The sequence below is a fragment of the Carassius auratus genome, chromosome 1 (genome assembly GCF_003368295.1).
Source record: "Carassius auratus strain Wakin chromosome 1, ASM336829v1, whole genome shotgun sequence".
Classification (NCBI taxonomy): domain Eukaryota; kingdom Metazoa; phylum Chordata; class Actinopteri; order Cypriniformes; family Cyprinidae; genus Carassius; species Carassius auratus.
The window spans coordinates 28,370,762-28,398,707 of NC_039243.1; the positions used below are offsets into that span (position 1 = coordinate 28,370,762).

General features: G+C 38.8%; 1 protein-coding gene across 2 annotated transcripts; it reads left to right on the forward strand.

Annotated features, from left to right (window-relative positions):
- Window positions 1-2,970: 2,970 nt before the first annotated feature.
- LOC113106364 (integrin alpha-6-like) lies at window positions 2,971-27,504 on the forward strand. 2 transcript variants are annotated; one of them, XM_026268232.1, is made up of 26 exons: window positions 2,971-3,209; window positions 10,379-10,506; window positions 10,595-10,674; window positions 11,305-11,566; window positions 11,902-12,033; window positions 12,742-12,946; window positions 13,162-13,355; window positions 14,327-14,415; window positions 14,503-14,630; window positions 14,811-14,900; window positions 14,995-15,056; window positions 15,189-15,352; window positions 15,496-15,642; window positions 17,521-17,636; window positions 17,874-18,027; window positions 18,128-18,211; window positions 18,324-18,403; window positions 18,512-18,589; window positions 18,690-18,792; window positions 18,965-19,138; window positions 19,241-19,339; window positions 24,535-24,645; window positions 25,098-25,196; window positions 25,340-25,465; window positions 25,617-25,704; window positions 26,284-26,490. In XM_026268232.1, exons 1-25 carry the CDS (start codon window positions 3,037-3,039, stop codon window positions 25,677-25,679), a joined length of 3,141 nt encoding a protein of 1,046 aa, XP_026124017.1. In that variant the 5' UTR covers window positions 2,971-3,036; the 3' UTR covers window positions 25,680-25,704; window positions 26,284-26,490. The 2 variants fall into 2 exon arrangements, with proteins under 2 accessions (XP_026124017.1, XP_026124007.1); XM_026268222.1 differs by lacking the exon at window positions 25,617-25,704 and having other exon boundaries at window positions 26,284-27,504.
- The last annotated feature ends 442 nt before the right edge of the window (window positions 27,505-27,946 follow it).

Below are 27,946 nucleotides of genomic sequence, written 5' to 3' on the forward strand. Positions count from 1 at the left end.
TTTTCTGCTGTTTATATTTAAGTTTTGTTCAATAAAATGTGGCAAATTCACAGAGTATATGTTCATAGACCTATATTTTTTCCCTCTCTCATTTCTGTTTTTCACACACAGACACTGTGTTTTCTTACCCTCCTGGGCAAATAAAAACTGATGGATTATCCCACCTGCTAAAGGTAAAAGAGGAGTTTACACCAGAAAGGCCCAAAAAAGGGAAAAGAGGTCATGAGGAATGGGTTCTAGAATATAAAAACATCATGTTAAATTTCACAAAGCTGCATGCGATTTACATTATGCCCTATGTCTATTTATCTGTTAAACCTTCAGAGAAATCCAGAACAGTGTACACAAGAAAATAAGAAAATCTAAAGGTACAGAACAGAGGGGACATTAATATGATTTAAAGCATCCGGAATGGAACTGTGACAGTTGACTGAGATTTTACGGCTCTGGGATAATTCTGCTCTCCATACAGATTTATTTGCTGCTGCTGTGTGGAAACACCGACCACCAATGTTACTCAGAAAAGAAAAAAAAAGAAGAGGAGGAGGAAGAGAGAGGGAGTGCATGCAAAGTGATTGGAGGGAAGAGAAAGGGCGAAAGATATGGAGGTAAAGGCGGGTTGGGAGAAGACTTTGTCTGATTGCAGACTTTGATCCAGGAAAGTCCAGTATTTCTGAACAATCCCAGCCTCAGGCATTGCATTTCATCACTTCTGACATCAGAACACCATTCACCTGGGTAAAGAACAGAGAGAGATGCTAGGACAAAATGTGTCGTCTTTTAGAGGTCTTTGCTGTAAGGCTATGCCAGGTCAATGAATCAGACATGTCATTTGTTTTCATGTCTCACCCTAGAGATTCTCTGTGGTAGCCACGATCACCGGCATGGCAACACTGCAGTCAGAAATCATTAAGTCATCATGAAGTGAAAAATTCACTCTTATAAATTCACGCTATTGATCGTATTGTGAATAATTCATCCGTTCACTTTGTTTGACCTTGAACTGAATCTTCCAGTATAGATTCAGGATTTATGAGCTACTAAGTTGAAAGTAGAGCAACTAATGCATAAAAGTGAAAGTGAAGTGACATACAGCCACGTATGGGTGACCCATACTCGGAATTCGTACTCTGCATTTAACCCATCTAAAGTGCACACACAGCAGTGAACACACACACACACACACTGTGAACACACACCCGGAGCAGTGGGCAGCCATTTATGCTGCGGGGCCCGGGTTCAGTGCCTTGCTCAAGTGGTGTAGTTCACCCAAAAATGAAATATCTGTTATCATTTACTCACTTTATATTTTGAAGAATGTTTCAACTGTTTTTATCCATGAAATGGAAATCAGTGTAATCCAAAACAACACTGGACTGACTCTGCTGAAGACACTAAGACAATTAAAAAAAATATTTTGTGTTCCACAGAAGAAAGAATGCATACAGGCTTGGAATGACTTGAAGCGGATAAAATGATGAAATAAATTTGGGGTTCATTTTGATTTTTGGGTGAATTCCCCACATGAAAAGCGGTTTCATAGCGCCTAAAACAACCTTAATGTGACCATCCCAGATGTAATTTACTAGGCTATAAAAATAATCAGAAGGGCCTGACTTGTGCAGGCTGTGCTTTTTTAGACCAATAATGTTATTATTATAAATGAAAAATGTATCAAATAGGATTAACTTTCTGTCTTGCCATTTGTTTTTTATTTTTAGTTCATGTGACTTTGTTCTTTTTGTCCAATTCACCTTAACTGAGTTCAACCTAATTGTTCAAATGCATCTGATGTTCTATTAGCAGGGCAATGGATGACAAGCTATTTTTCTCTGTTTCAAATTTTGACAGTTTTAAACTGTTGTCTTTCATTCCTTTTGTGTACTTCCCCCACCCCCACATACCCAGTCCCTTTGGTAGCATTAAACAAGCTCATAGTTTTAGTCTTATGGCTAATTACAATGCCTTTGTCCCAATTAAAAACAGATCTGGGACAGTACCTGCACCAAATCATGTAAAATACAGGGGGTCTAATAAACCAGAGATTTGAGGCTATGATGTCTGTGTTAATTTTATTATTATTATATGTTTTTGTTTGAAATAAACAGAGAACATAAGGCTTGGTAAGAGTAGTGTTAACAATTTCAACCTGTAGCCGAGTATTTAATTTTAGTAAAGATCAAATATGTAATAAGGAACTACCCTTGTCCTAAAAATTCAATTACTTAATGCTTACTTAATCTTGCTTCTCTATTATGCAGTACTACCTATTACTAATGGACCATTACTCTAAAGTGTTACCGATAAAGGTGTAATGTTTGTGTGGTTCACTGTTAACAACAATAACCTTCTAATGTAAATATGCAAATTTTAGTATTGATTTAGGGGAGAACGGGAAGTGGTATAACAGGATAAATTAGAATGAACTAAACGGTTCACATGATATCACAGAAAGTCTCTAAATTATAAGAGTATGAAAATAAAACATACAAAAAAATAAATGTTTATAACATTAATGTTTATCTTCGCTGTTAAATTAGGACCTACAATTTAATAACTATTTTATTAAAATATAAGGAAAATTTTATATTAATGTGCCAAAAGCAGTCTTTGTACTTTACACTAACTTGCACACTTTAGGGTAGATTTATACATTTAGCTATTTATTAGATTTATAAACAGGTAAATCAGAGAAAAAATATAAGCTAATATAGGAATGTGATATCAGAAAAGCAAGAACAGTTACAGGCATGTATTACAAAGTGTGTTCACCCCTTTGGGTTTTGATGTGGAAAACTCTCATTCTGTAAATTCAGATTTATCCACAACCGAACCGGTATGATTATTATGCGTTAGAGAAATGAATGGGACTCGAAGCCCGGAGCTGCATTAGCAGGTAGGCTATGAAGGCAGGGCCGATCGATCGAGGGTGGAGACGGGTGGAGGAGGGACGTTCCTTCCTTAAAAACATCCACAATCCCAACAGAAGCGGGCTGCAGTCTCATCTCTAAAGCACGAGCTCAACCCAACATCGCTATGGGATCTTACAGGACACTGACTTTATCGCTCCTCAGTTTGCTGGGACTGACGCTGATCTCTGCCTTCAACTTGGACACAGATTATGTAATCAGGAAAACGGGAGATGCCAACAGCTTGTTCGGTTTCTCCCTTGCCATGCACCGACAACTCAGACCAGCTGATAAAAGAATGTAAGCATTTGTTTCATCCTCCGGGGAGTATCGTAGCTTGCTTACATTTGCAGCAGGTTGAATCTGTGTAGCTGCTTAGTTCGAAGAACTTTTTTGGTTTTTGATATATAATAATAATAATAATAATAATAATAATAATAATAATAATATAAACTACTAATGGTATATATCTAAATTAAATTAAATTTAATTTATGCATTTAGCAGAGGCTTTTATCCAAAGCGACTTACAGTGCATTCAGGTTAACAATTTTTACCTATCACGTGTATCTAATGCATCTAATGGTATATAGCTGGATTTTTGTTTGGCAGCATACACCAATGCAAATCCTATGTTCATATTAATGCTTTCCTGAAAGGAAATTCACACCAGACCATACCGTTAAATCTCAAGACATGCGCTGCACCACATTCCAAGCAAGTGCATTAGATAATGTGACCTTCAAATAATTAGTTCAACCAAAAATGAAAACTCTGTCATCATTTACTCACCCTCATGTGTTTTTAAATCTATATGATATCTTTCTTCTGCGGGAAACTAAACGAGAAGTTTCGAAGAATGGCTCCATGCAATTACAAAGTTGACTGAAGATGGCAACTTTCAAAAAACGCGCAGCATCAGCCTTTCATAACGTGTTCGCGCGCTATTCCAAGCAGTACGACAGTGATTATGTAGCCTAAACAAAATACTGAAATGAAATTTACTATTCGCTGATAACTCTAACATCCTCCACTAACTCGTTCACGAGAGAAGTAGCAATGTCGGATTTGTGAACTATGGGTTCACATTAGTCGGATGTTTTAAACGAATCTGTAATTCAGGGTCTGAATGATTCAAAGCCATTTGTTTCTCACGATTTTCTATATGTTGACGATTATTAGCAAATAATGCCATTCATTTGAGTTGGCAAAGCAGTATCACATGGAAAAGAGCACAAAAGAGTAAGTCACTTTTATGACACCTTTTGGTCAACTTTTTGTGCTTTTGAGGGTTAATTCCATGGAAAAGACAGTAGGCTATCCAAAAATTTATGTAATATGGATTCGGAACAATATGAGGGAGAGTAAATAATGACTCTGTCAGAATTATTTTTTTTGTGACTCCGAGGTTTATGTATTTCCAGGGCATGACTTTATCCACCCAGCACTGTGCACATTACTTGGAAATAAGCTCTGCTGCATGCATATTTAGCTTCATGGAGCTCATTAGAGATGTCTGGTCTCCTTCTCCTTCCTCGGTGTGGATGTGTCTGGTCTCATTTAATTTTAAACCTCTTTGACCTCAAGCACTGCAAGGATTAGATTGTAGGTGGGATACTTAGTACTTAAGGTTATTTGAGATATGTAGAAAATGTTTCTAGAACACATTTTATTGAATTCGCAGTAATTCCAATTTGGTGTTGTTTTGTGGTTCACTAAAAACACACCCATGTTGCTTTGGCAGCGTCAGACACTCACTGGAAGTCTCAAGCCTATTAGTGAAAGAATGTGTGCAGAAGCCTGTAACTCATTCCTGAACCTCACTACTGCCATCAACCCTGGCAGCACGGGAGAGAGACTCCCAGGATTGACCTCATGTTTGTCCCGCAGAGAGTGAGTCTAGCAGCTGTGCAAGTGACTGATGCTGAGTTTTAGTGTGTTACTTTGATGTATTAGATTTACATTTATTTGCAGTTATTTAGCACATCCTTTTCTCCAAAGCAGCAGAACACCACATGCTATTGTTGATCATACAAAAGCCAACAATACACAATGCCAAGTTTGATGAGTAAGGAAGACTACCACAGAAACAACACTTCATGTTGCTTATTAGCAAACCTCACTTCACGGACATTTTGCAACCTTGCTTAGCTGAACTGTGCAATTTTTATAGCAGCATCTGATTTTTGTGGATTTATGATGTATTTCAAATATTTCAAATATTTCAAACCACACCCAGTGTAGAAGTCACTTATTTAGTCTGTGTGTCTTTCTCTGTGCGTCTGTCTCTTTGTGTGTGTGCTCTGACTCATATATCCAGTGTGTATCTCATGGTCTTGGCAGACTGGCTGGTTGTATTGGAACAGAAAAAAAATCTGCTAGTCAGTACCACATGGCCTACAGGTGTAGGCCAAAGCAGGGCAGAGTGTGTGTTATGGGGGGAGTGTAGCATTGATGTAGAATTCCTTGGCTTATCATGCTGGCAGGATTGAACCGCTATTTGGTCATGTAGGCAGTGTGTGTGTTTGTATTGCACATTAACATTTCTCTTGTGTCAGTCAAACACAAGTTGGAAATCAGGAGCATACAGTAAATCTGCAAAGTGACTCCATTCTTATTCTATGTCTGTGTTCACTAATAAAATACACACTTCTGCTAATAACAGAACACTTGAAAAACAGATTATTTTTGCAAACAGTCCCATAGGCACAGACACAATCAGACAATGGCTACTTTGTTAGTGGATACCTCATTCACTTTACCTGGTTGTTTCAGGTAAAATTGATCTAAAAAGTTATGTGATTTTTATAAATATTGAAGAGAAAGATCAACCTAAATTAAATTTGTAATTTCTATCCTTCTGATCAATTTACTGTTTTTCAAACTCACGTGGCTCTGGCTTTTATTTTTGGGTAGAACAAAAGGAAGCTGCACTTTTTTTTCTATATTACAAATATCTATATAGAGGGATATTTCTTACTGAAATGAAACATAATTATTAATCAGTGCAGTCTTATTTTCTAATGTCTCAGTCAAAGGTGTGGAATATTAACATGTAATAGTGGTCAGCATATTAGGGAGGTATTGTCAGAGTACTGTGGAGTCTTCGTGAAATGATCATGTTGTAACAGAGAACCTGTAAAAATAGCGTGAAACACTATTCAGCAAGTGTGGCCAGACTTTAACTCAGGAGGCAGAACTTGGCTGAATGTAATTGACAGATCTAAGCTTTCATTGAACCTGAGCCATTATCTTGACACAAGTAATTGATTTCTTTTGACTTGCCAGTACTCCACTGAAGCAGGGCTTGTAGTGTTTTAATGGGAGTTGTTTCATACTTACATTGCAGCTCTTTCTTTTCTTTTTATTTTGAAAGATTTAGTTAAACAAAATGGTATCCAGCATTTCACTGATTTAATAGTAAAATGCATCCTGGACGCAGGGGCGTCTGAGTCTTCTGACTTTCACAGTGAACTTTGCTGTTTGACATATTTTATGATTTGAATTAACATATGGTGGAACAATGTATCCACCGAAAACACATTCGATATTATATACAATTTGGCCCATATCCCAGAGTGCAGTGAGTCCAGTCAGCATGGAAACTGGCTACTGCTTCCTTCCTGTGATTCTCCAAGCTTCCTGTGCAGGAGTAGGCAAAAAAATCAGTAAGAACAGACCTGTATTGGTCCAATTCTTCTGTTACTCTCTATTGCATTGACCAGTCTCATGTATTATTAACCCACTGAAGTTTAACCATACAATGTGTCTTACCACCACTGTCAACTTAAATCTCTGCCGCCTGTTGGACTATCCTCAAGGGAATGCTTGTCCCTTTCTCTCCCTCAGATTTCTTATTACTTAAATCTCAAATTTAATAATGGCAAAAAGCGAATAAAATTATAATTATAAAGAACACACACGCACACACACAGACAGTTCTTTGGCACATAAATAATGTTGTATCCTGCTGGTGTATTATATAAACAAATGACCCACCAATTGATTTTATGTGGATATATTATTTTGTTTATCACCTTCCAATCCAATCCACTTTATTTCTATAGCACATTTTACAAACACAAAGTTTCCACCTTTCAGTGATAGTTCACCCAAAAATTTAACGTTCATGAAAAGTCATCATTCACTCACACATGTCTTTCCAAGCCCTTCCAAACCCCCAAATAAAGATATTTTTAATGAAACCTTTAGAGATTTCTGTTCCTTCATTGAAAGTCCATTCCACCAAAAATGTCAAGCTTCAGAATATTCGTGAAGACAATGCAAAAGAAATGAATTCAAATGGTTTAATCTATGGCACATGATCGCTTCATTTGAGGAACTGATGGAATTTACTGAGCTTGAAATTGAACTGTTAGTCCAAAATAAAAATGGAAATAAACATATAGTAATTGTTTGATGTGCAAGAATAAACCTCATTGGTTCTATTCAACACCTCTTTTGTGAATGTGACCTTTAGGTAAGGTATCATGAAGGCATTGTTCTCCAGTAGGAACTTTGTTGTGGACAGTAGGTCAGGTAGTATCAGTTTGCTGTCTGTATCTTTAAGCGTGGAGTCTTTGAAATGTCTTAGGCACATCTGGAGCTGTAATTCAGCTGCTGTCAGTTCGTAATGTGAACCATGGCACGGCAAACCTCCTCAGCAGACCCAGCTTTTGCACCATAGCAATGGCCTCCTCTGTAGATTCCTCAAAACACCAGTGCTTAGCATTCCATGCAAAATTATGAGAGCATGTTTATAACATTTCTGGCCTTGTACAGTGTGACCATGATTTACTGCTTTTCAAATAAAAACAGGCCTTTATTCACACCAGTGAGTAAACAAGTGTGGGTTAAGAGTCGAGGAAGCATATTCGGATTTGGACGCCATGTTGGAATTACAAATTGAAATTATTTTGAAGTTCTGTTTAATATTCTAGTTTCCTACAGTATTTGTTTCTGCGGCAACAGTCATAATTGCTTTGTTGGTAATAACAGCTAAATTCAGATCTTATCATAAAGAAAGTGCAACACCAGTTGTTCCGTTTAACAGAACAGAAGTGTGTGTCACCGTTTCAGTTCTGTTTGGACTTTATTTGCATTTGCACCATTTCCCTGTTGTGTTAGTCTCCATACTGAATTGTTGCCGTCAAGTTCAGCTATGTCACCTTGTTAGCCCGTTTATTTAAGTTGCTGTGTTTTCAGTACTAGTTTTCCGGACTTGTCAGTGTTATGTCAGTGCATTGCTTGTTTGTGATTTGCTGAAACTGTCCTGTGTTTGAATTGCTTGTGGGTTGTAACTAAAGACTTTTAGAACCTTCATCTTCATGCATTCATGTACAGTAAATTGTGACAGCATGTAGAGGATGCTAGTGGCAACTATTTTGGATTTCACAAAATCGAGGTTGAAGTAGCATGCTTGAAAAAGTTATCAAAGGAGAAGTTGTTAGCTCAAAATTATAGCAATTCTGACACTTACCTCATGACTCTTTCTGAAAAAGCTTTTATTAAATAGAGTTCTCGTCCTCTCTGTTCCTCCCTCCCCCACCTCCACCTCTATCTTTTCTTTTCTTTACTTCCCTTCAATCACTTAATCCCTCTCACGTTCTTAATTAACATTCTATCTTCTGTTGATCTATGGATGCTCCCTTTTCTTTTAAAGTTTCCAAAGGTTTGAAATAAGAGTGTGTGATGTTCTCTCCAATGTCATATTTTTCCCTTGGAATATTGACCTTGTTACTCTATCAAGACCACCTCAGTGAGGCGTATCTCTGTTGTGCTATTCGTTACGTCCCTCCAGGGAGTGATTAATGGAGACACATCACATAAGCCACAAAATCATCGGGGTTGTCTGAATGGAATGATGTTGTTCAGGAGCTGATTGTGATCCCGATTATTGCAATTTCCTGAAATATGTAGGTTAATTAACATAAAGGACGCTGGTCCAGTAACAAAGCTTTTCATAGGAATGAAGGCGCCAGTCTGCATTCATTGTAGAACATATTGCTACTCCAGAGTATAAATCATCCTGATCATGAGAAAATGAAAAAAAATAAAAAAAAATTTGTGTGTCTTTCAGTAAATAATGATGAATGAGATCATAAAAATTCGATACAAGTTTGCAAAATGTAAGACAGAGTTGCTATGACTGTATGCATTAATATGCTCTTATGAATTTTTGGTCAGTAATATTGCTCTCTCTTTTCTATTCTTCTTTTTTTATGGATCATGCTAAAGGCTAAGGAATATTCTTTGTAGTGTCTCATATGTGTAATGTGTAATTTATTTAATTTTGGCATGTACATTGCATTAGATTTAATGTAATCATGAGCGTTTTCATCAGATACAGCAGTCTGTATGCTCTCGAGAGTGAAATGAGAAGCAAGCTATTTTTGCCCAGCCCAGAAGAGTTTGTGTTGCCCTTTCAGAAAAACAGTGCTGTCTCTGTCTGTTTGGAAAATGTGACATTTGAAACGAAATGCACTTCCCAAGTGACATTGAAATTGGAACCCCAATTTTTGTCATTATCATCTGTGACATCGTATGTTCCAGGTTTTCAGTACTAACATACTGAACGAAAGTACGTTTCAGAGGCTTTTACACTCTTAGAAAAAAATTGCAAACATTATACCTTTAAGGGACATCGCTGTACCATATTTCCCCCTAAAAAGTTCATTGATGTACACTAAGCTACTAATATGCACCTTTTAAGTGATGAAGTAAAAAGTATTAAGTCCCATAACAAGCTGTTTTACCCCTAAAAGTAAGAGTTCTAGGACATTGCCAAATAGTCTTACTATTCTTTCAACATTTTTGGTGAGGGTATTGTGGGAAATGTAGGCTTTGCTTCAGTCAGATCCTTTTTGTCGATGCCCACAAAGAGAGCTTTTGTAGCTGAAATCTGTGAAGTGTTGGGATGAACATTATCGCTGAACCAGTCAGTCTAATGAAAAGAAAAGAGCCTTTCACTGACAGAAATGAAGTGAAATCTGAGATACACCCTTTGTTTGTAGATATCCTAGGTTTTCTGTGGCCTAAATTTATTTTATTCAGACGAGAAAAGATATTCTATTGAGTTGAAAGAATAGAAAGAGTGTACAGAAGACCCACTCTCTAAAACACAGCGCACAAGTGTGTCCAGACAATGGCTTATTTTCTGTGTGGGCTGTTGAATCTGCGTTGTTTCCACTGAGAATCCTACTGAAGATGATAATAATCAAAAGGTGCTAAACAGAGCTGCAATTTATTAGGACTATTATGACCACGATTCTGAGCACATTGCTGACCACGTTTCCCCAAAATTAATTTCTCTCACTGAAAAAAATGTAAAAGACTATTTACACAAGACACTTTTGTTCTATTTGGAGCTGTGTTAGCATAAGAGGAGTAGTAAAATATCATATCAGATTTGTGATATAAAATTCTATATATTGCAGATCCATGAATCAATTTGTGTTTGTTGGTTTACAGGTTGCTTGTTGGTTCCCCAAGGGCTAGAGCATTGCCGGGGCAGAAGTCCAAAATTACAGGAGGCATGTACAACTGTGACATCAATTCTCCCAGTCAGTCATGTCAACGAGTGATGTTTGACAATGAAGGTAAACTCACACATGAAAGTAGTTGTAAGACACATTATAATGAGTTATTGCATGGGTTAAATTATGCATTTTTATTGCGCATATGAAGAAAACCTGGCAGCTGAAAATAAGCAAAACCAGTGGATGGGAGTTACTGTACAGAGCCAGGGACCAGGAGGAAAGATACTGGTAAGGGTGAGAGAGAGAGAGAGTGTGTGTGTGCTCATATTAGGAATGCACCATTATCAGAATTTGGGCCAGTACTAATTATTTTAATGTTATGGCCGATAACCGATAAATGGGAAGTGGTGCAGATGCAAAATATTACAATTCTACAGTATTTGATCTAAATGAGTTTAGCGGATTTAGGAATTATGATATACAGTGTGAAATCAATATGACAGCCAAAGTAATCTAAATATAAAAATAAGGAGAAAAATGTTTCGAGGTCAGTAAGATATTTTAAAATGACATTTTATCCAGGAAGGACTGATTCAATTCATCAAAATGTATAGAAGCTTTTTAATTTCAAATAAATGATATTTAGTACACTTACATTTTAAAGTATATTAAAATAGAATAATGTTTTTTTTTTTCAGACTGTAATAACATTTCACAATACTTAAACTGTATTTTTTGATCAAATAAATGCTGCTTTGATGAAGAAAAGCAGGTTCTTACAGACTCCTTTACTTTTGAACGGTAGTGTATAGCTGAAATATCCTTGCAAAAAAGTATTTATTTATTATGTTTTTTTATTTTTTTATTATATAATATTATTATTTAATTATTTGACAATTTTAACTGAACTCTCTTCAGGTCTGTGCGCATCGCTACCAGCGCCGCATGTTTGTGGGCACAGTTCAGGAGGTGCGTGACTTGACAGGTCGTTGTTACATACTAAGCGAGGACCTAACGATTAATAGTGCCGCAGATGAAGATGGAGGAGACTGGATGTTCTGTAATGGGAGAAACAGAGGGCACGAGCGCTTCGGATCATGCCAGCAGGGTCTATCTGCCACATTCACAAAGGACTATCACTATCTGGTGTTTGGAGCGCCAGGTGCTTACAACTGGAAAGGTATTGGAGGACGAGATGAATTAGAGTGCTTGTATGTATGTGCGTATTGATGTGTAGGTTGTAAATTTAATGGTTAATCAAATTTTTGTGAAAATATTAAAAGTTCAATGAAAATCCAGCTTATGAGAAGGACAATCACAATGGGCACTGTCAAACAAAGACACATAAATCTCACACATCACTCAATTTTTGCACCATCATGACATTCATTGCATCTGCCCTTTTTAAACTTTTTTTTTCTGACATATTTGCTTCACTCATTCACTTTCTCCATCCTCAACCCTTCACCCTTTTCCTTTCCTTGTTCACCCACTCCTCCACTGGGTGGATGTCAGGAGTGGTGAGGATGGAGCAGAAGAACCATTCTCTGTGGGAAGAGAATATCTTTGATGACGGCCCATATGAAGTTGGGGACGAGGACCAACTTGATCCAGACTTGGTGCCTGTCCCTGCTAACAGTTATTTAGGTGAGTCCAACATAACATTACATTCCATTCATCATCCAGATCACTCTCTCCTTAGTCCATCATGTGACTCGGTCTCACTAAAGAATCCTGCTTTGATTAGGATGCATAAACTTTTCCAGCAGAGTTCGGATGCAAGGCATAGATATAGATTGCCATTCTTACTCTTTGTGGGGTTTTACTCCTTTTTAGGTCTGTTTGGTTGTTTGTGCTTTTTTGGTGCAAATCTAGTTTGTGTAAATGTAGGTGTGCTATTCATGACCAAGATACCCAGTAGCCTTTCTGATCAGTTTGTGTATCAGTCACCTCCCCTTCAGGTGGCCAAGGAGAACGTTTTTGATGTGACGTCCAATAGCTATTTAGGTTTGTGGGATTTCCTGGACGCCAACGTGATTATTAATTCACATTCAACCTGTTATCATGTTGGTCTTTATACATCCTATACATTGTGTCCTTTTTTGTGAACAAATGTGAATGTTGTTGCTACGTTATTGTTTTGAAGCTGTCTTTGTGTCGGTATCTTGTTTACATCAGCATTGCCTGAGCAAAACTACAGTATGACATACTACGAGTGTCCAAGTCAGTCAGAATCATGCATGTTTGCACTGATCCTGTTCATGGGTTTTAGGGTTTTCACCACTAAAAGAAGTTCAATATTCTTTTGGTAATCAAATCTTTACCAGCACTTCTAATTGGTTGTTTCTGTCACAGGTTTCTCTCTGGACTCTGGAAAAATGCTGACCAAGAGAGGTCAGTTGACTATTGTTGCTGGGGCTCCAAGAGCCAATCACAGCGGAGCAGTTGTGCTATTAAAGAAGAACTCATCCATGTTGACAGCCGAGTACATCCTCGAGGGTGCCGGGCTTGCCTCTTCCTTTGGCTATGATCTTGCAGTGCTTGACATCAATGGAGATGGGTAAGATCCAGTACAACAGAATTATATTATATTGTGTGTTCACAGTTAATCTGACAACTTCAAATAAACCATAGTTTAAGTTTTCTAATGTGTTATGCTTTATTCAATTCTATTCTATATGTTATTTTATTTTACAGCTTTGTTTCAAGTTAAAAACAAAGCTTTTTTAGTTTTAGCAACACTGTGTAATTATTCTGAATGGATTTTTAAAACAGGTGGCAGGACATCGTAGTCGGAGCACCTCAGTACTTTATTAAGGACGGTGATATCGGTGGGGCCATCTATGTTTATCTAAACGAGGAAGGGGCTTGGGACAAGATCACCCCTAAGAGAATTGAGGGAGCTGCTTATTCCATGTTTGGTTTGGCTGTGGAAAACATGGGCGACGTGAACATGGATGGTTATCATGGTATGTGTTTACTATGTAGTCTCTTCTATGAATACAGCTAATGAAAAACATCCAGAACCAACAGGTTCAAGGAAAGACACATAGAAGAGAAAACATGTCGTAATATACATCAGATAGTAAGGAAACATTGTAACATTTTCTGTCACAGATGAAGCTGTATTCTTTGGATCATGAGCTGTTCCAAGCCTTGTTCACACTTTTTTCTTCCTGTGATTCTGGTAGAGGTTGGTCGTAGTTTCATCCATCCAAAGAATGTTTTTCCAGAAGTGGTCTGGCTTTTTTTTATACGGTTTTTGGCAAAGTGTAATCTGGCCTTCTATTCTTGAGGCTTCTCAATGGTTCACACCTTGTGGTGAACCCTCTGTATTTGCTCTAGTGAAGTCTTCTCTTGACTGTAAATTTGGACAATGACATGCCTACCTCCTGGAGAGTGTTCTTCAGTTGGCTGGTTCTTATAAATGGGCTTTTCTTTACCATGGATAGGATCCTACAATCATCCACCACTGTTGTCTTCCATGGAATCCTGTGTGTGTGTGTGTGTTTCCGCTTTTCCTTTCCTGTGAATACCATTAAATTAAACAGAGGGTGTGTGTATTAAGCAAATATGCATTATATAAATCTAACTTGAATATGTTTTGGTAAAAAGCTAAAATAACAAAAATTGTGCTAGTGTCCAAATATATGTGGACCTTACTGTATGCTGAAATTGTTTCAAAAATCATATTGACCCCAAACTTTTGAATGTATTATATATATTAATTAAAAATATAATCATAGTAATTATATATAAATTGTTCATGTTAATCACATCAGGCAAATATTTTCACATTTATACTGAACATTTTCATTCTATTTTCTGTTTGTTTTTGTTAATCTTAAATGTATAAGTTGTTTTTTTACCGTTTACTAACAAGCTGCTCAACTTCATCCAACTAACTGAATTTTCTTAATGTAATCCTGCTGATTTTCAGATGTTGCAGTTGGTGCCCCATATGACAGTAACGGAGCTGGAAATGTATATATCTTCAACGGTTCACCTCAAGGCCTGAAAAAAGCCCAGGTTCAGCCATATATTCCCTTTTCTCTTCTTTCGGTTTTGCTTCAGTATTCATTCATTCCTTTTCAATAAATTATTCAAAAATGTCAGGTTCTTGGGGGAAAGGATCACGATGTGAAACTCTTTGGATACTCTCTTGCTGGGAACATGGATTTGGACAGAAATGATTACCCTGATCTGGCGATCGGATCTCTCTCTGATTCAGTGTTTGTGTACAGGTATGATCATATTGATAGACAACCTGTAATGATTATTAAGGATTCTTTATAAACAATGATATGGTTAGTTAATATAGTTGTTTATGATTTCATCTCAATTTGATTTCATATTAAATGGTGTAACATGGCTACAAAATCTAGTATTAATTTAGCGATTTGGATGAATGAATTACACTATAGGGCACGGTCAGTTATCAGCATTGAAAAGACTGTTACCACCACTCCAAAGGAGCTGGACCTCACTCAGAAAAACTGTGGAAAGGATATATGGTGAGAAAACTATAAACAAAACAAGCAATCCTTAACATATTAGCCTATAGCTAGTAACCCCCATCTAAAAGCCAGGTTTTATTGTGTGTTCTAGCCTTGAGGTGAAAGCCTGCTTCAAATTTTCAGTCAAACCCAAAACCTACAATCCTACTCTGAGTAAGTTTCTAATTCACCTTCACAGTTACATTACTACTCAGTAATTGTTTATCTCTATCATGCAGGATCTTCGCTCTGTAAACAAATGCCAACATTTTGTTAATTGCTTTGTCTTTTATTTTTCTTCTTTAGAGTTGCAATACTCTATCAAGGTTGAATCTGAAAGGAAAAAACTTAATCTTCCTTCTAGAGTCATCTTCACCCCGCGCTCAGCAAATGAGTTTGAAAGCACAGGACAAGTAGAGCTCAAGGGTCAGGGCACAGAAAGCTGTGTTTCCAGAGTCCTCAGACTGCAGGTACAGTAACAACTTAAAATTGAGGGACTCAAAAGTAAGTACTGCCGTCTAGTGGTCATAACATTAGTTATGGAATGGCATTATACTGAAAACAATGTATAATGTTAATCTTTTTTTAATAATGCAGTCTATTTTGTACAAAGGAACCCCTAAGAGACAAACTGAGAGGTATCCCGATTGAGGTCTCTGTGGAGATCCTGAACTCATCCACACACAGGAAGAGACAGGATGCTCTCCCGAAACTGCTTCCCATCCTGGACTCTAATCAAGAGGCCACCACTGTTACCAAGGTAACCACCATCTTCTAAAACAATCTTTGCATTTTCAGTGATTTACCATTTATCATATTTATAATATAAAATATACACTGTCTTTCAAATGTTTGGGGTCTTTAATGGTTTTAATGCTTTTGAATGAAAGATTTCATGCTTCACATTTCTATGTGAATATATTTTAAATATATTTTTGTGCTAGAATAGAAAGATTTATGATTATTATTATTGTTATCAATGTGGAAAACCGTCGTGCTGCTTCATATGTTTGTGGAAATAATCATACTTTTTTTCAGGATTTTTCAGGAAAGTTTTTGTTGCAATGCAAAAGTAATCTTTAATATCCAAAAATCAGCCTTAATTAGGTCTATATGCACTTACATTTGGACACTGACACAATTTTAATAATTGGGGGTTTGTATGCCATCAGAATAAAAATACAAATAAAATGAAACCATTAAGACGAAATGGAAGTGCAGACTTTAAGCTTTAAATCAAGGGGTTGAACAAAAATATCATGTGAAACGTTTAGTAATTGCAACAGTTTTTAAACAGAGGTCCCCTATTTTCAGAGACTCAAATGTAATTTGACAAATGAATATAATTATAAATAAAGTATTCATTTTGGAAGTTTTGTTGAGAATCCTTTGTCTGGAACCCATAGACATCACCAAAGACTGGGTTTCCTCTTTTCTTATGCTTTCCCAGGCCTTTACTGCAGCTGTCTTCAGTTCGTGGGTCTTTCTGCCTTGAGTTTAGTCTTCAGCACCTGGGCTGCTTTTATAGTTTGCACTTTGTCCATCTGTACTGTGAAGCACACTCCAAACAACTTCTGCATTCGGCTCAATCTGGGAAAGCTGTGTATCCCTATATGCTGCTTCTATCTTCAGTCACATCATCATTAAATAGCAACCACCCAGTGCCACTGGAAGCCATGCACACATATGCCATCACACTCCTTTCACCATGTTTCACAGATGAAGCTGTATTCTTTGGATCATGAGCTGTTCCAAGCCTTGTTCACATTTTTTTCTTCCTGTGATTCTGGTACAGGTTAGTTGTAGTTTCATCTATCCAAATAATGTTTTTCCAGAAGTGGTCTGGCTTTTTTTTATATGGTTTTTGGCAACGTGTAATCTGCCCTTCTATTCTTGAGGCTTCTCAATGGTTCACACCTTGTGATGAACCCTCTGTATTTGCTCTAGTGGAGACTTCTCTTGACTGTAAATTTGGACAATGACATGCCTACCTCCTGGAGAGTGTTCTTCAGCTGGCTGGATCTTATAAATGGGCTTTTCTTTACCATGGATAGGATCCTACAATCATCCACCACTGTTGTCTTCCATGGAATCCTGTGTGTGTGTGTGTGTGTGTGTGTGTTTCCTCTTTTCCTTTCCTGTGAATACCATTAAATTAAAGCAGAGGGTGTGTGCATTAAGCACATATTCATTATATAACTCTAACTTGAATATTTTGGTAAAGAGCTAAAATAACAAAAATTGTGCTAGTGTCCAAATATATGTGGACCTTACTGTATGCTGAAACCTTCAGTTTGACCCCAAACCTTCATATTGACCCCAAACTTTTGAATGTTATATATATATATATATATATATATATATATATATATATATATATATATATATATATATATATATATTATCATAGTAATTATATATAAATTGTTCATATATTTTCACATTTATACTGAACATTTTCATTCTATTTTCTGTTTGTTTTTGTTAATCGTAAATGTATACTTTTTTTTTTTTTTTTACCGTTTACTAACAAGCTGCTCAACTTCATCCAACTAACTCAGGCTCTTTATACTTGAAGAACTGAAGTAAACCAGTACCAAACACGTTCAGTATTATTCTGAATCACACTGGTTTTCAGGTTCAGTTTATCAAGGAAGGATGTGGTGCGGATAATGTCTGTCAGAGTGACCTGCAACTCCAGTATAGATTCCACACCAGGGAACCAAACAGAGACGTCTTTAATCCATTACCTGAGTGAGTTTTTTTTTTTTTCAATGCAATGACTTCCATTTTATTTTATTATCACGTTGTTAATATGTCAGTAAGCATGCAGCTGCTTCCTCATGTCTTATTTGAAGTGACATTGTTTGTTTAATTTATGTTCAGGCGAATGAATAAAGAGCTTTCACTATTTTCAAAGCAAATGGTAAAACAAAGTTACATGAAGAAGAAGAAGAATTCACTTGAGTCTCTGTTTTGCTTTTCTTCCAGGGAAAAAGGAGTTCCCATCCTGTCTCTGAGTGATCAGAAGGACATCGTCTTGGAGATCAAGGTGCTCAACAAGGGTGAAGATGCTTATGAAGCACAGCTGACTTCCTCGTTCCCCAAATCCCTCTCTTATTCTGCCGTTCGCACTGAATCTGGTGTAAGTTTAGCTGACGTATGATTATTTACTGTTTGTTATTTTTATTATACTTCATATTTTTATTAAGAACTTGTTTTTAACTGATCTTAAATCTTTACAGGAGAAACCAGTCACCTGTCTAGCCAATCAGAACGGGTCACAAGCCGATTGTGAACTTGGAAATCCTTTCAAAAAAGATGCAAAGGTGAATATTTAAAGTATATTAGACAATATAATAGTATTTTTGTTATTGTTATTTTATCGTGTTATAATAAGTGTGTGGACTTACTTGTTAAAAAAAAAAAAAACCTTTTCAGACAACCCTTTACATCATTCTGAGCACGGGTGGAATTTCTTTGGATACCACTGAAATTGAAATTGACCTTAAACTTAAAACGTGAGTAGCAACATAACTCTTGCCAAAACCACAGGATCAATGTAGTATTTTCTTTTGTTTTAAGCATGTCTGAATTCATGTTTGCTTTTTTCTTTTTGTTAATTGCAGGACAAGTGATCAGATGCAGTTACAAGCAATCAAAGCCAAAGCCATTGTTAAGATCCAGCTGCTGCTCTCCCTCTCAGGGTGGGTTTGCAAACTGCACTATCATTCCCATATTCTGATAATGATAATATTAATGTCCTATACTGTATCTTCATGCACTGTCATCATGTATCATCTACAGCATTGCTAAGCCATCTCAGGTCTACTTTACTGGAGAAGTTAAAGGAGAGAGCGCAATGAAGTTGGCGACTGATGTCGGCAGTCCAATTGACTATGAATTCAGGGTGACTTTTAGATTTCCTAACATTTTGTAAATAATGCATACATTTTACATTTGCAATACTTCCTTTGGTTTGTTTATCAAATATTTATTTATTTGCATTCTAACTATCTTACATCTGACAATATTTATAAGCTTTTTTAAAGATGGATCCTGTTAAATATATTTACTTACAGGTTACAAACTTGGGCAAACCTCTTAAATCATTCGGTACACCTTCGATGAGTATCCAGTGGCCTAAGCATAACTCTCAAGGCAAGTGGCTGCTGTACCTCATGAAGATGACCTCAACCGGTTTAGGCAGCTTTATTTGCTCCAATCAAGATGAAGTCAACAAACTCAATTTGAAGGTGGCACTAGTTTCTTAACTTAAGTCAAACTTTATTATATTATTCCAAGTTGAATCCATATAGAAATGAATTGATTATTTGTTCTGTTTTACGGTTAACTAGGATAATTTGGTGTCACGAACTAAACGTGAAATTGGGGAAACTCCTGCAAAAGTGGGAACAGTCTCTCTTTTTACCGACAAGAGGAAATACTCAGTTTTGGTAAAGTCTCCCAAACATGAAGCAAACAGTGCATTCAGAAAGTATTCAGACTAACAGTCTAATTTTTAACAACACTCTACGTTAAATACCACACAGTGAGTAAATATTTTAAAAAGGAAAAACGTACTCGGTAACTAACGCAACCTCGGTTCCCTGAAATACGGGAACGAGTACTTCGTCAAAGACGCTTATGGCAAAAATTCCTTTTTTGTCCTGAACTGAAGCCTTATTTAATCACGCATTGAAACTGCACTGCCATTGGTTTGTGCAGTGTTATTAAAACAAACCAATGGCCCGGCAGCGTTGTTGCACAATCCTATGGCAGCAAAGCTTGCCATAATGGGCGGGGGATCTGGCTATTTATTGGCCGCTTTGTAATTCAGGTTACTTCGACTGAAGCGACAACTTAGTCGTGCAGCCTTTTAACATGGCAAGGAACGCAGTACTTGTTCCCGTATTTCAGGGAACCGAGGTTACGTTAGTACATTCCCTTTCAATACTTCACTCGTACTGCGTCGAAGACACTTATGGGAACCTAGTTCAATCACGCCATGCTAAGAAGGGGGGACGGCCAACACAATCATTCTTGATCTGTGATTACAAGATATGACAATAGCAACTAGGAGCAGAATAAGCTCAATGAGGTTACGTCTGGCCTAGCCTGATCATCCCGTGTTCATATCACCTCAGTACCAAAGGGACCAAGTGCATACGAGCATAGTTTGAGTCTTGGGCAAAGAATGGCCAAGAGCATGCAAATGAGGAACAAAAAGGTGACCCTTACACAGAAAGTACCCTAGCATGAAGTGCCGGGACGTCTAGATTATAAAATCTAGCAAATGTGGACGGCTGGTCCCAACCAGCCGCCGCACAAATTTCTGCGATAGTCACACCACTAGACCATTCCCAGGACGAAGACACTGCTCTCGTCAAATGTGCTCTTACTCCAATTAGGCTATGCAGGCCCAAGAAGAGTAGGCTGCGTCCACAATCTACTTCGAAAGCCTTAGCTTTGACCTCTGGCGCGGTTTCCAAAGCATATGAAGAGTTGCTCTGATTGCCTTATCGGCACAGGATGCTCTATGTAGACTTTTACCCGAATTCTAGGCAATTAAGGCTTATCGTGAGTGCTTGCAAATCGCCCACATGCTTAACAGACGTTAGTGCCAACAGCAGAGCGGTCTTTAGCGACAGGGCCTTAAGGCCTATTGACTGTAGCGGTTCAAAGGGGGCCCTCTTTAGGGCTCTCAGTACCGTGGGCAGGTCCCATGAACGGACAGTGAAAGGCGGGTGAAGCCTTCTGGCACCTCTCATAAACCGGACGACTAAGTCGTTTCTGCCCACCGACTGGCCTGCTATAAGGGCATGTGATGCCGCTATAGTCGCTACATAGACCTTGAGCGTGGGGGGGAACATCCCTTCTCCAAGAGCTCATGTAAAAATGACAGTATCACTGATACATCACAGGAGGTCGGGTTTTCGCCATGGTCTGAGCACCATGTGGAGAACACAGACCATTTGGAGGCATAGAGGCGTCATGTAGACAGAGCTCTAGCCTGTGAAATTGTGTTTAGCACACACTCAGGGAGTCCCGTGCTCTGGGTCCATTCCAGCAGTCTTGACGTTAGTCTGAAGAGACACGTCGATGACAGCCCACCTTGGTGATTTATGGAAGAGACCACTGTCATGCTGTCGATCTAACCAGCACATGGTGGCTCTTTAGGTCTGACAGGAAGCTTTGGCTGGCTCATTGAACTGCAATCATGTCGAGGCAGTTGATGTGAAACCTGCTCTCCTCTTTTCGACCATCGGCCGAAAGCAGGTTTCCCTTCGCACAGCGTGCCCCATCCTTTATTGGACGCGCCTGTGGAGATCGCTTTCCTTCTGCAGACCATACCAATCGAGGCACCCCGTTCCATCCATTGCATGTTCCTCCAAGGGGTCAGGGCCAAATGCATTCCTGAGTCACCTTGATATTCAGGCTTCTGTGACACCACACATGAGGTGGAACACGTGGTTTCAGCCAAAATTGGATGGGGCGCATACTTAGCACCCCGAGCTCCGACGATGCTGCTGCCATTTTTTTAGGGGGCGAGAAGCCCTTATTTTGAAAGAGGCCGCAAGTCGCTGTAGAGCCACGGAGCGCTCATTCACCATTGTTGCCCTCATCATATATGAGTCTAACACTGTTCCAGAAACGATATCCGTTTGCCGGGGGACAGCGAACTCTTGGCTAAAATTCACCCTGAGCCCCAGGCATTCCAGATGGCTGAGGAGCAAAGTTCTGTAACTCAATGCCTCCCCCTCTGACTGAGCTAGAATTAGCCAGTCATCGAGGTAACTGAGAATGCAGATTCCCTTCTGCCTGAGAGGGGAGAGAACCGCATCCATGCACTTGTAAACGTGCGAGGCGCCAGAGACAGCCCAAAGGGGAGGACCTTGTATTGGTAAGCCACACCCTCAAAGGCAAATCTCAAGAACGGCCTGTGACGGGGTGATATCTGGATGTGAAAGTAAGCGTCTTTCAGATCAAGCGAAAAGAACCAATCCCCTCAGCATATTTGTGAGAGGATTTGTTTCAACGTGATCATTCTGAAGCGCCGTCTCATGAGGGCATGGTTCAGATGTCTTAAATCGAGGATGGGGCGCAGCCCGCCTCCCCTTCTTGGGAACTAGAAGTAACGGCTGTAAAACCCTGAGTTGCGATGCGCTGGGGGAACGACTTCTATAGTTCCCTTCACCAGCAGATCTTCTACTTTTGAACGAAGAATGTGAGCATTCTCATTGTGCACCAATGTGGTGACTAACCCTCAAAAACGTGGTGGTCGTCGTGCGAACTGAAGGGAAAAGCTGTGTTTTATTATTCCCATGACCCAATCTGATACCCTGTGAATGGCTTGCCATTGTGAGGCCCGGATGGACAGAGGTTGGATTAACTCGAGTGTTTGTCTGCCGTAGGGGGACATAGCACTCGTTATGTGAGGAAAACTGCTCTCTTTTTGAAGGAGTGTTTTTTTTTTATTTTATAAATATATATATATATATATATATATATATATATATATATATATATATATTATATATATTGTATGCGCTATAACATCGCTTATGGCAGTGGCGCAAGGTCCAGCAATACCTTGGGCCGGGGTCCAAACTGACTTGTGGCCGAGCAAGAACGGTGTCGGGGCTCGGATTCCACAGGCTGGGCAGCGGCGGTAGAAGCGGGCGCTTGCTTGGGAGGCTGACGAGTCGACACCTGTCTGGGGCGACTGCCAGTGGCAGATGAAGCGCGCTTTGGCAAAAAGTGTCGCACCGCCTGGGACGACTTCTGTGCCTCCGTAAAGCGTTCAGCGAACCCTTTAATCGCTGGACCGAAGAGGCCGCTGGGGGAGATCGGTTCATCCAGGAACTGGGATCTGTCAGCATCCTTGATCTCCGTGAGGTTAAGCCACAAGTGGCGTTCCAGGGCGACCAGGTTAGCCATCGAGCACCCTGTAGCCTGTGCAGTGCTCTTGGTAGCACGCAGTGCCAAGTCCGTTGCACTTCTCAGCTCCCTGAGCGTGGTGACATCCGAGCCAGACTCATCAGTGGCGGCGAGAAGTTTGGCCTGGAAGACTTGTAGCACTGCCATGGAGAGGAGCGCCTCGGCTGCTTGCCCTGGTGATGAATAAGCACGCCCGGCGAGCGCCGACATCATACGGCAGGGTTTGGACGGATAGCTGTGGGCGGGCAGAGATGCGCGGCCACAGACTCGTCCAGCGGCGGCAATCGCTCGTATCCTCTTTCTTCAGCGCCGTCAATTGAGGTGAGGGTGGATGAAGATGAAGTACGCAAGCGCGCTGAGTAGGGGGCGCGCCATGATTTTGTAAGCTTGTCGTGGACCTCTGGGAAGAACAGGGCAGTTCTCTGATGAGGGGCTTGCTGGCCCACTGGCAGAAATCATTCATCCAGACGGCTACTAGATGGTTCCTCTGGAAGAGACCATTCCAGACCCAGCTCATCCACTGCCCTCGAGAGAACGCGGATAAGTTCGGCGTCCATCCCGCGTTTAGTTTTCAAGAAAACGAGGCACGCGGGGGCTGAGCCGGCGTGAGCTCACTTTCATCCTGTTGCTTTAATCCTCTGCCCCGCCTTTTCTTCCGTGCTGGCTCGTGGGAGGAAGAAAACAGGAGGGCGCGAGGAGCGAGATCGCTCTCTGAAAAGAAAGCGATTCTCGAGCGCAGAGAGACGATATTCATGTTCTCACAATGAGAAGTGCGAGAACCTGAGAACGTCAGCGTGGGGTTTCCCCAAGCATGCGACACACTCGCTGTGCCCGTCATCAGCGTGCAGAGGGGCTCTGCACGAGCTGCAATGACGAGATGGCATTTGAAACAACCCCGTAGAAAAGGCTCTTTTAGAGAAATTTGCTCTTTCAATATATATCACCGGATGGCCGCAGGGAAGCGATGTATCTGCAGCGGGGACCGGCAGTCACGTTCCAGTGCGAGGCGTGTCAACCCTTACGAAAAATAACCATGGTTTTATTATAGTAAAACTGTAGTAACCCATGGTTTTTTGGCGTATTGACTGCCATTTGTAAAACCACAGATTTACTACAAATACCATGGTTAAACTATGGTTAATATATCAAAACCATGGTTAATTTGTGGTTACCATGGTTTAACTACAGTAACCATGGTTTTTTGGTTTTATTTGTAGTAAAAACATTGGTTAATTTTCGTAAGGGAACGGGGAGCAGTTCAGCGGAGATCAGCGAAGCGATGTGACGTCGTCGCTGAAGGAGAAGAAATCTGAATTCCTGAGGCGAAGCGGGCAATTTATAGCCAGATCCCCCGCCCATTTTGGCGGCTTTGGCGGGCTTCGCTGCCATAGGTTCGTGCAGCACCGCTGCTGGGCCATTGGTTTGTTTTAATAACACTGCACGAACCAATGGCCGTGCAGTTTCACTGCGTGATTGAATAAGGCTTCAGTTCAGGAGAAAAAATGAGTTTTTCCCATAAGCGTCTTTGACGCAGTACAAGTGAAGTATTGAAAGGGAACTCAAATATCACACTGACAGAAGTATTTAGATCCTCAAAACAAGGAGTAAAAGCATTTTAGCTAAATGCTGCAAAAATAAAGTCTGAATATGCCCTGTATGTGTTTCCTTGGGTGCCCTGTTTCTAATCACTTTCTTCTTTTTGTGTTTTCAGTCGTGTGAGGATGGGGCGGAGTGTGTCACATTCAGATGTCCTCTAATGGGAATGGACAGCAATGCTGTCATCAGTCTGAGAGCTTACCTTTGGAACGCTACCTTCCTGGAGGTCAGTGTGATCATTCAGTAGGGATGTTTCCTTTTGTTTTTTTAAATGGCAGAAACTATAATGTATTATTAATAATCATTATTATTACTTCTTTAAAAAATAATATTTGAACAAAACTGCTTGACTGCTTATTAATATGAGAAAAGAGTTAGCATTGTCAAGGTTTAATAATTCATGAAATCCATAAAAATACTTTTTACTTTGCAAACTGTTTGAATACCCTTTTATTCATCATATGAGAAGTGTTCACTAATGTGTATGGGTTTTTTTTTCTTGATTGTTACATCACATGAAGCTTTAATTTCTTCTTGAAAATAACAACATATGAAACCAACATAATTACAGAGAGATTGTAGGTTATAAAGTAGAACCTTCTCATATTAAATGATTTTTCCTTTTCTTTATCATGAAAACTATATGTCATTAAACTATTAATAAACTGTTTCTTACAGGACTATGCAAAATTGAACTACATTGACATTATTGTCAAGGCATCACTTGATTTCAAGACCTCAGCTACAAATATCCAGCTGAAAAATGAACCAGCACAGGTGAGGACATGATGTACCAGATGTAATTCTCCTTCCATGTTTTGATCAGTTTGTCTTCTGTATCAAACTGATTTTATATGCAGGGTTAAAAAGTTAGCTTGAGATGATAAGTGCATTTTGAAAGACAATTTGTCCGTTTACAGGTACGCGTTACCGTGTTTCCAGAACGCAGAGTTGCGCAGTATGGCGGTTTGCCCTGGTGGATCATACTCTTGGCCATTTTACTAGGACTCCTTTTGCTGGGCCTTTTGGTGTTCTTGCTTTGGAAGGTAATAACATATAACTGAACTCACAACCAGACCCAGCCAAGACTACCGATTCCTGTATATACCACCAACAAGGTGTGAAACAGATTTTCATCACTGTGTACTGTGTACCTGACTTTAAATATTTAAAACACAAACCTTTACCCCTTTTTAGTGTGGTTTTTTCGGCAAAAGTGGCAAAGAACCCGAAAAAGAGAAGCTGACTTCAGATGCGTAAAGAGAAACAGAGAACCTCTTTTAGGGTAAAATATCTCACAGATCGAGTTGACCTATGTGCTCAGAGCTATAGCATGAAGAGTTAGCCCATGCTAACCCACTTTATTTTGAAGCACATGTTGCTTGTCAGTGCTTAGATGGGGGGGTGATGGTGGCAGTTTCTGCGGCTTTCATTGCTCAGACATAAGCAAAATGCAGAGGAATGCAAACTAATGATGTACAAAGTTGTTGTTGGAAAAGGGTTTATACATGTTTGCATTCACTCAGCTTTCAGGTGCATGTGACTGTGTATGACTGGACGTCTGAAGCTCTTTAAAGCCTCAAAATTGGGCTTGATTTAGAAACTTGCACTTTTCTCTGGCCTGCTTGGGATGTTTATCGGAGCATCTCTCGCTTTCAGCACATACGGTTCTTTATACAGCCCGATTCTTGCTTATATCTTGTTTAAAACATTGAATGTTTTGTTCTTTCCTCATGTTAGGCATGCTGAACACTGCAAGCAACACTATGTCTTTGTTTTTGCTCATTTTCCTGTATAAACGATGCTGTTTAGCATTGTTAGCATGAACTTGCGCTTATTGTCTTTTCTTTCTTTTTCTGAACAGTGTGGATTTTTCAAACGCTCCAAGTATGAAGAAAGCATCCCCAGTTATAATGCTGTGCGGATAAAGATGGAAGAGAGGGGGGAAAAGCCGGGGAAAGAGGAAATGGATCCTCGGGAGAAGAAACAATGGATGACTTCTTGGAATGAGAATGAGAGCTACTCATAGCTAAATGCTAACCTGATTGAAAGCAAACAAAAGAATCCCTTCCTAAGGCCTTTGATGCTTACTTTTGCACACACTAACCCTTCTTAATGTTATTACTCCATCAAAATGTGTAAGGAAACATTTGAGCTTGATAGAGACTTTTTGAGATTGTATTAAAATATGCTATCTAGAAGACATACGATGAAGAAGGATAAAAAAAGGTTTTGTTTTATATTAACATATTCTTCCATGTTCCACCAATTTTCATATCACAGTTCACTTTTCATGCACACAGTGATGTACTGTATATACATTGAATGTATTTATTCTCAGCAGATGGTTCTGTTGTACAAAGGCCAAAGATTTTTAATCTCGATTGTATCTTGTTATCCAGCTAAAACTGCTTCGATTAATGTACATATGTGTATTTGGAATTTCCTTTTTTTTCTGTTTGTTGCTCTATTGTTAAAACCAGTCAGGTACATTATTTACAAAGGTTTTTTTTTTTTCACTGTACTTAAACTACTAAAACTAGGACTGATTTTATTAAGAACTACTGTTTTATAAATAAATTTTGATATATTATTGGCTGCCACAATCTATTGTAAGGATCAGCTTCTCTTAATTTTTGAAGGTCATTTGAAATTATCTTTGTATATGTGTGAAGTTGCTTTAATTATTTTTTTTTAAACGGCAATTTTGGCAATGCAAATGCTCAAATAACGAAAAGTATTAATTCTTACACTTTGTGTAAAGTGTCTTGTTGAAGTGATAATGTATGAATTTTAGGCACTTAAATTTACACTGAAGTAATGAAACTGTTTATTAGATGTTTTTTTTGTATTCATTTTCCAAATAAATATTTTTTTGCTGGGCCTAAAATGACATAAGAGGTACACATTTTTAAATTAAATTGTTTGGGGGTGTAAATCTGAATAATCTTAGAGTATACTTTTAAAGGCTGACGTGAGACATGTACAGATTTGACGACACACACTAAAAATGTAAATTGTAAACAAATTATTGGAGTCCGTTTTAAAGCTACTATAGAATTAAAAAATTTCACATGTAATGGAATTAATTGTGTGATAGTGAAATAATTTAATCTTTTTACATTATGTCATTACATTTAAAACGGTAACATAATTTGTCAAATTAATTTAGCTACAAGCATGCCTTCTTCGATGTTTGTAGGTTGAAAACCAGGAAATGCTTAAACTGGAAGGTTACTGGGATCCTACATCAACAGTACACCAATCTGCAAAAAATAAAGTATCTTATAATATTAATACTAATAAGGCTATTTAGTTAATAAAGCATTTTCACACGTCAATATGAAATCATATAAAATGTAGGTAGATCACTAAACTGAGAGTGATGCAAAATGTTGGATGCATCTTCTGAATCAATGCAAAATCAGTTTATCAGGTGTGCTTTGAAAGAATTTAATTTAAAGTTCATGAAATATCGTTGAAGCTACATGTGTCATGATATACAAACAAATGTCCCACAATTAAAC

What these genes read in the sequence shown, in the direction of transcription:
- LOC113106364 (XM_026268222.1), top strand. Translation starts at nt 3,037, where the DNA reads ATGGGATCTTACAGGACACTGACTTTATCGCTCCTCAGTTTGCTGGGA. An exon ending in AGTGATGTTTGACAATGAAG is followed by an intron (nt 10,507 to 10,594) that starts GTAAACTCACAC and finishes GCGCATATGAAG; the next exon opens with AAAACCTGGCAGCTGAAAAT. An exon ending in AACCTACAATCCTACTCTGA is followed by an intron (nt 15,057 to 15,188) that starts GTAAGTTTCTAA and finishes TTTCTTCTTTAG; the next exon opens with AGTTGCAATACTCTATCAAG.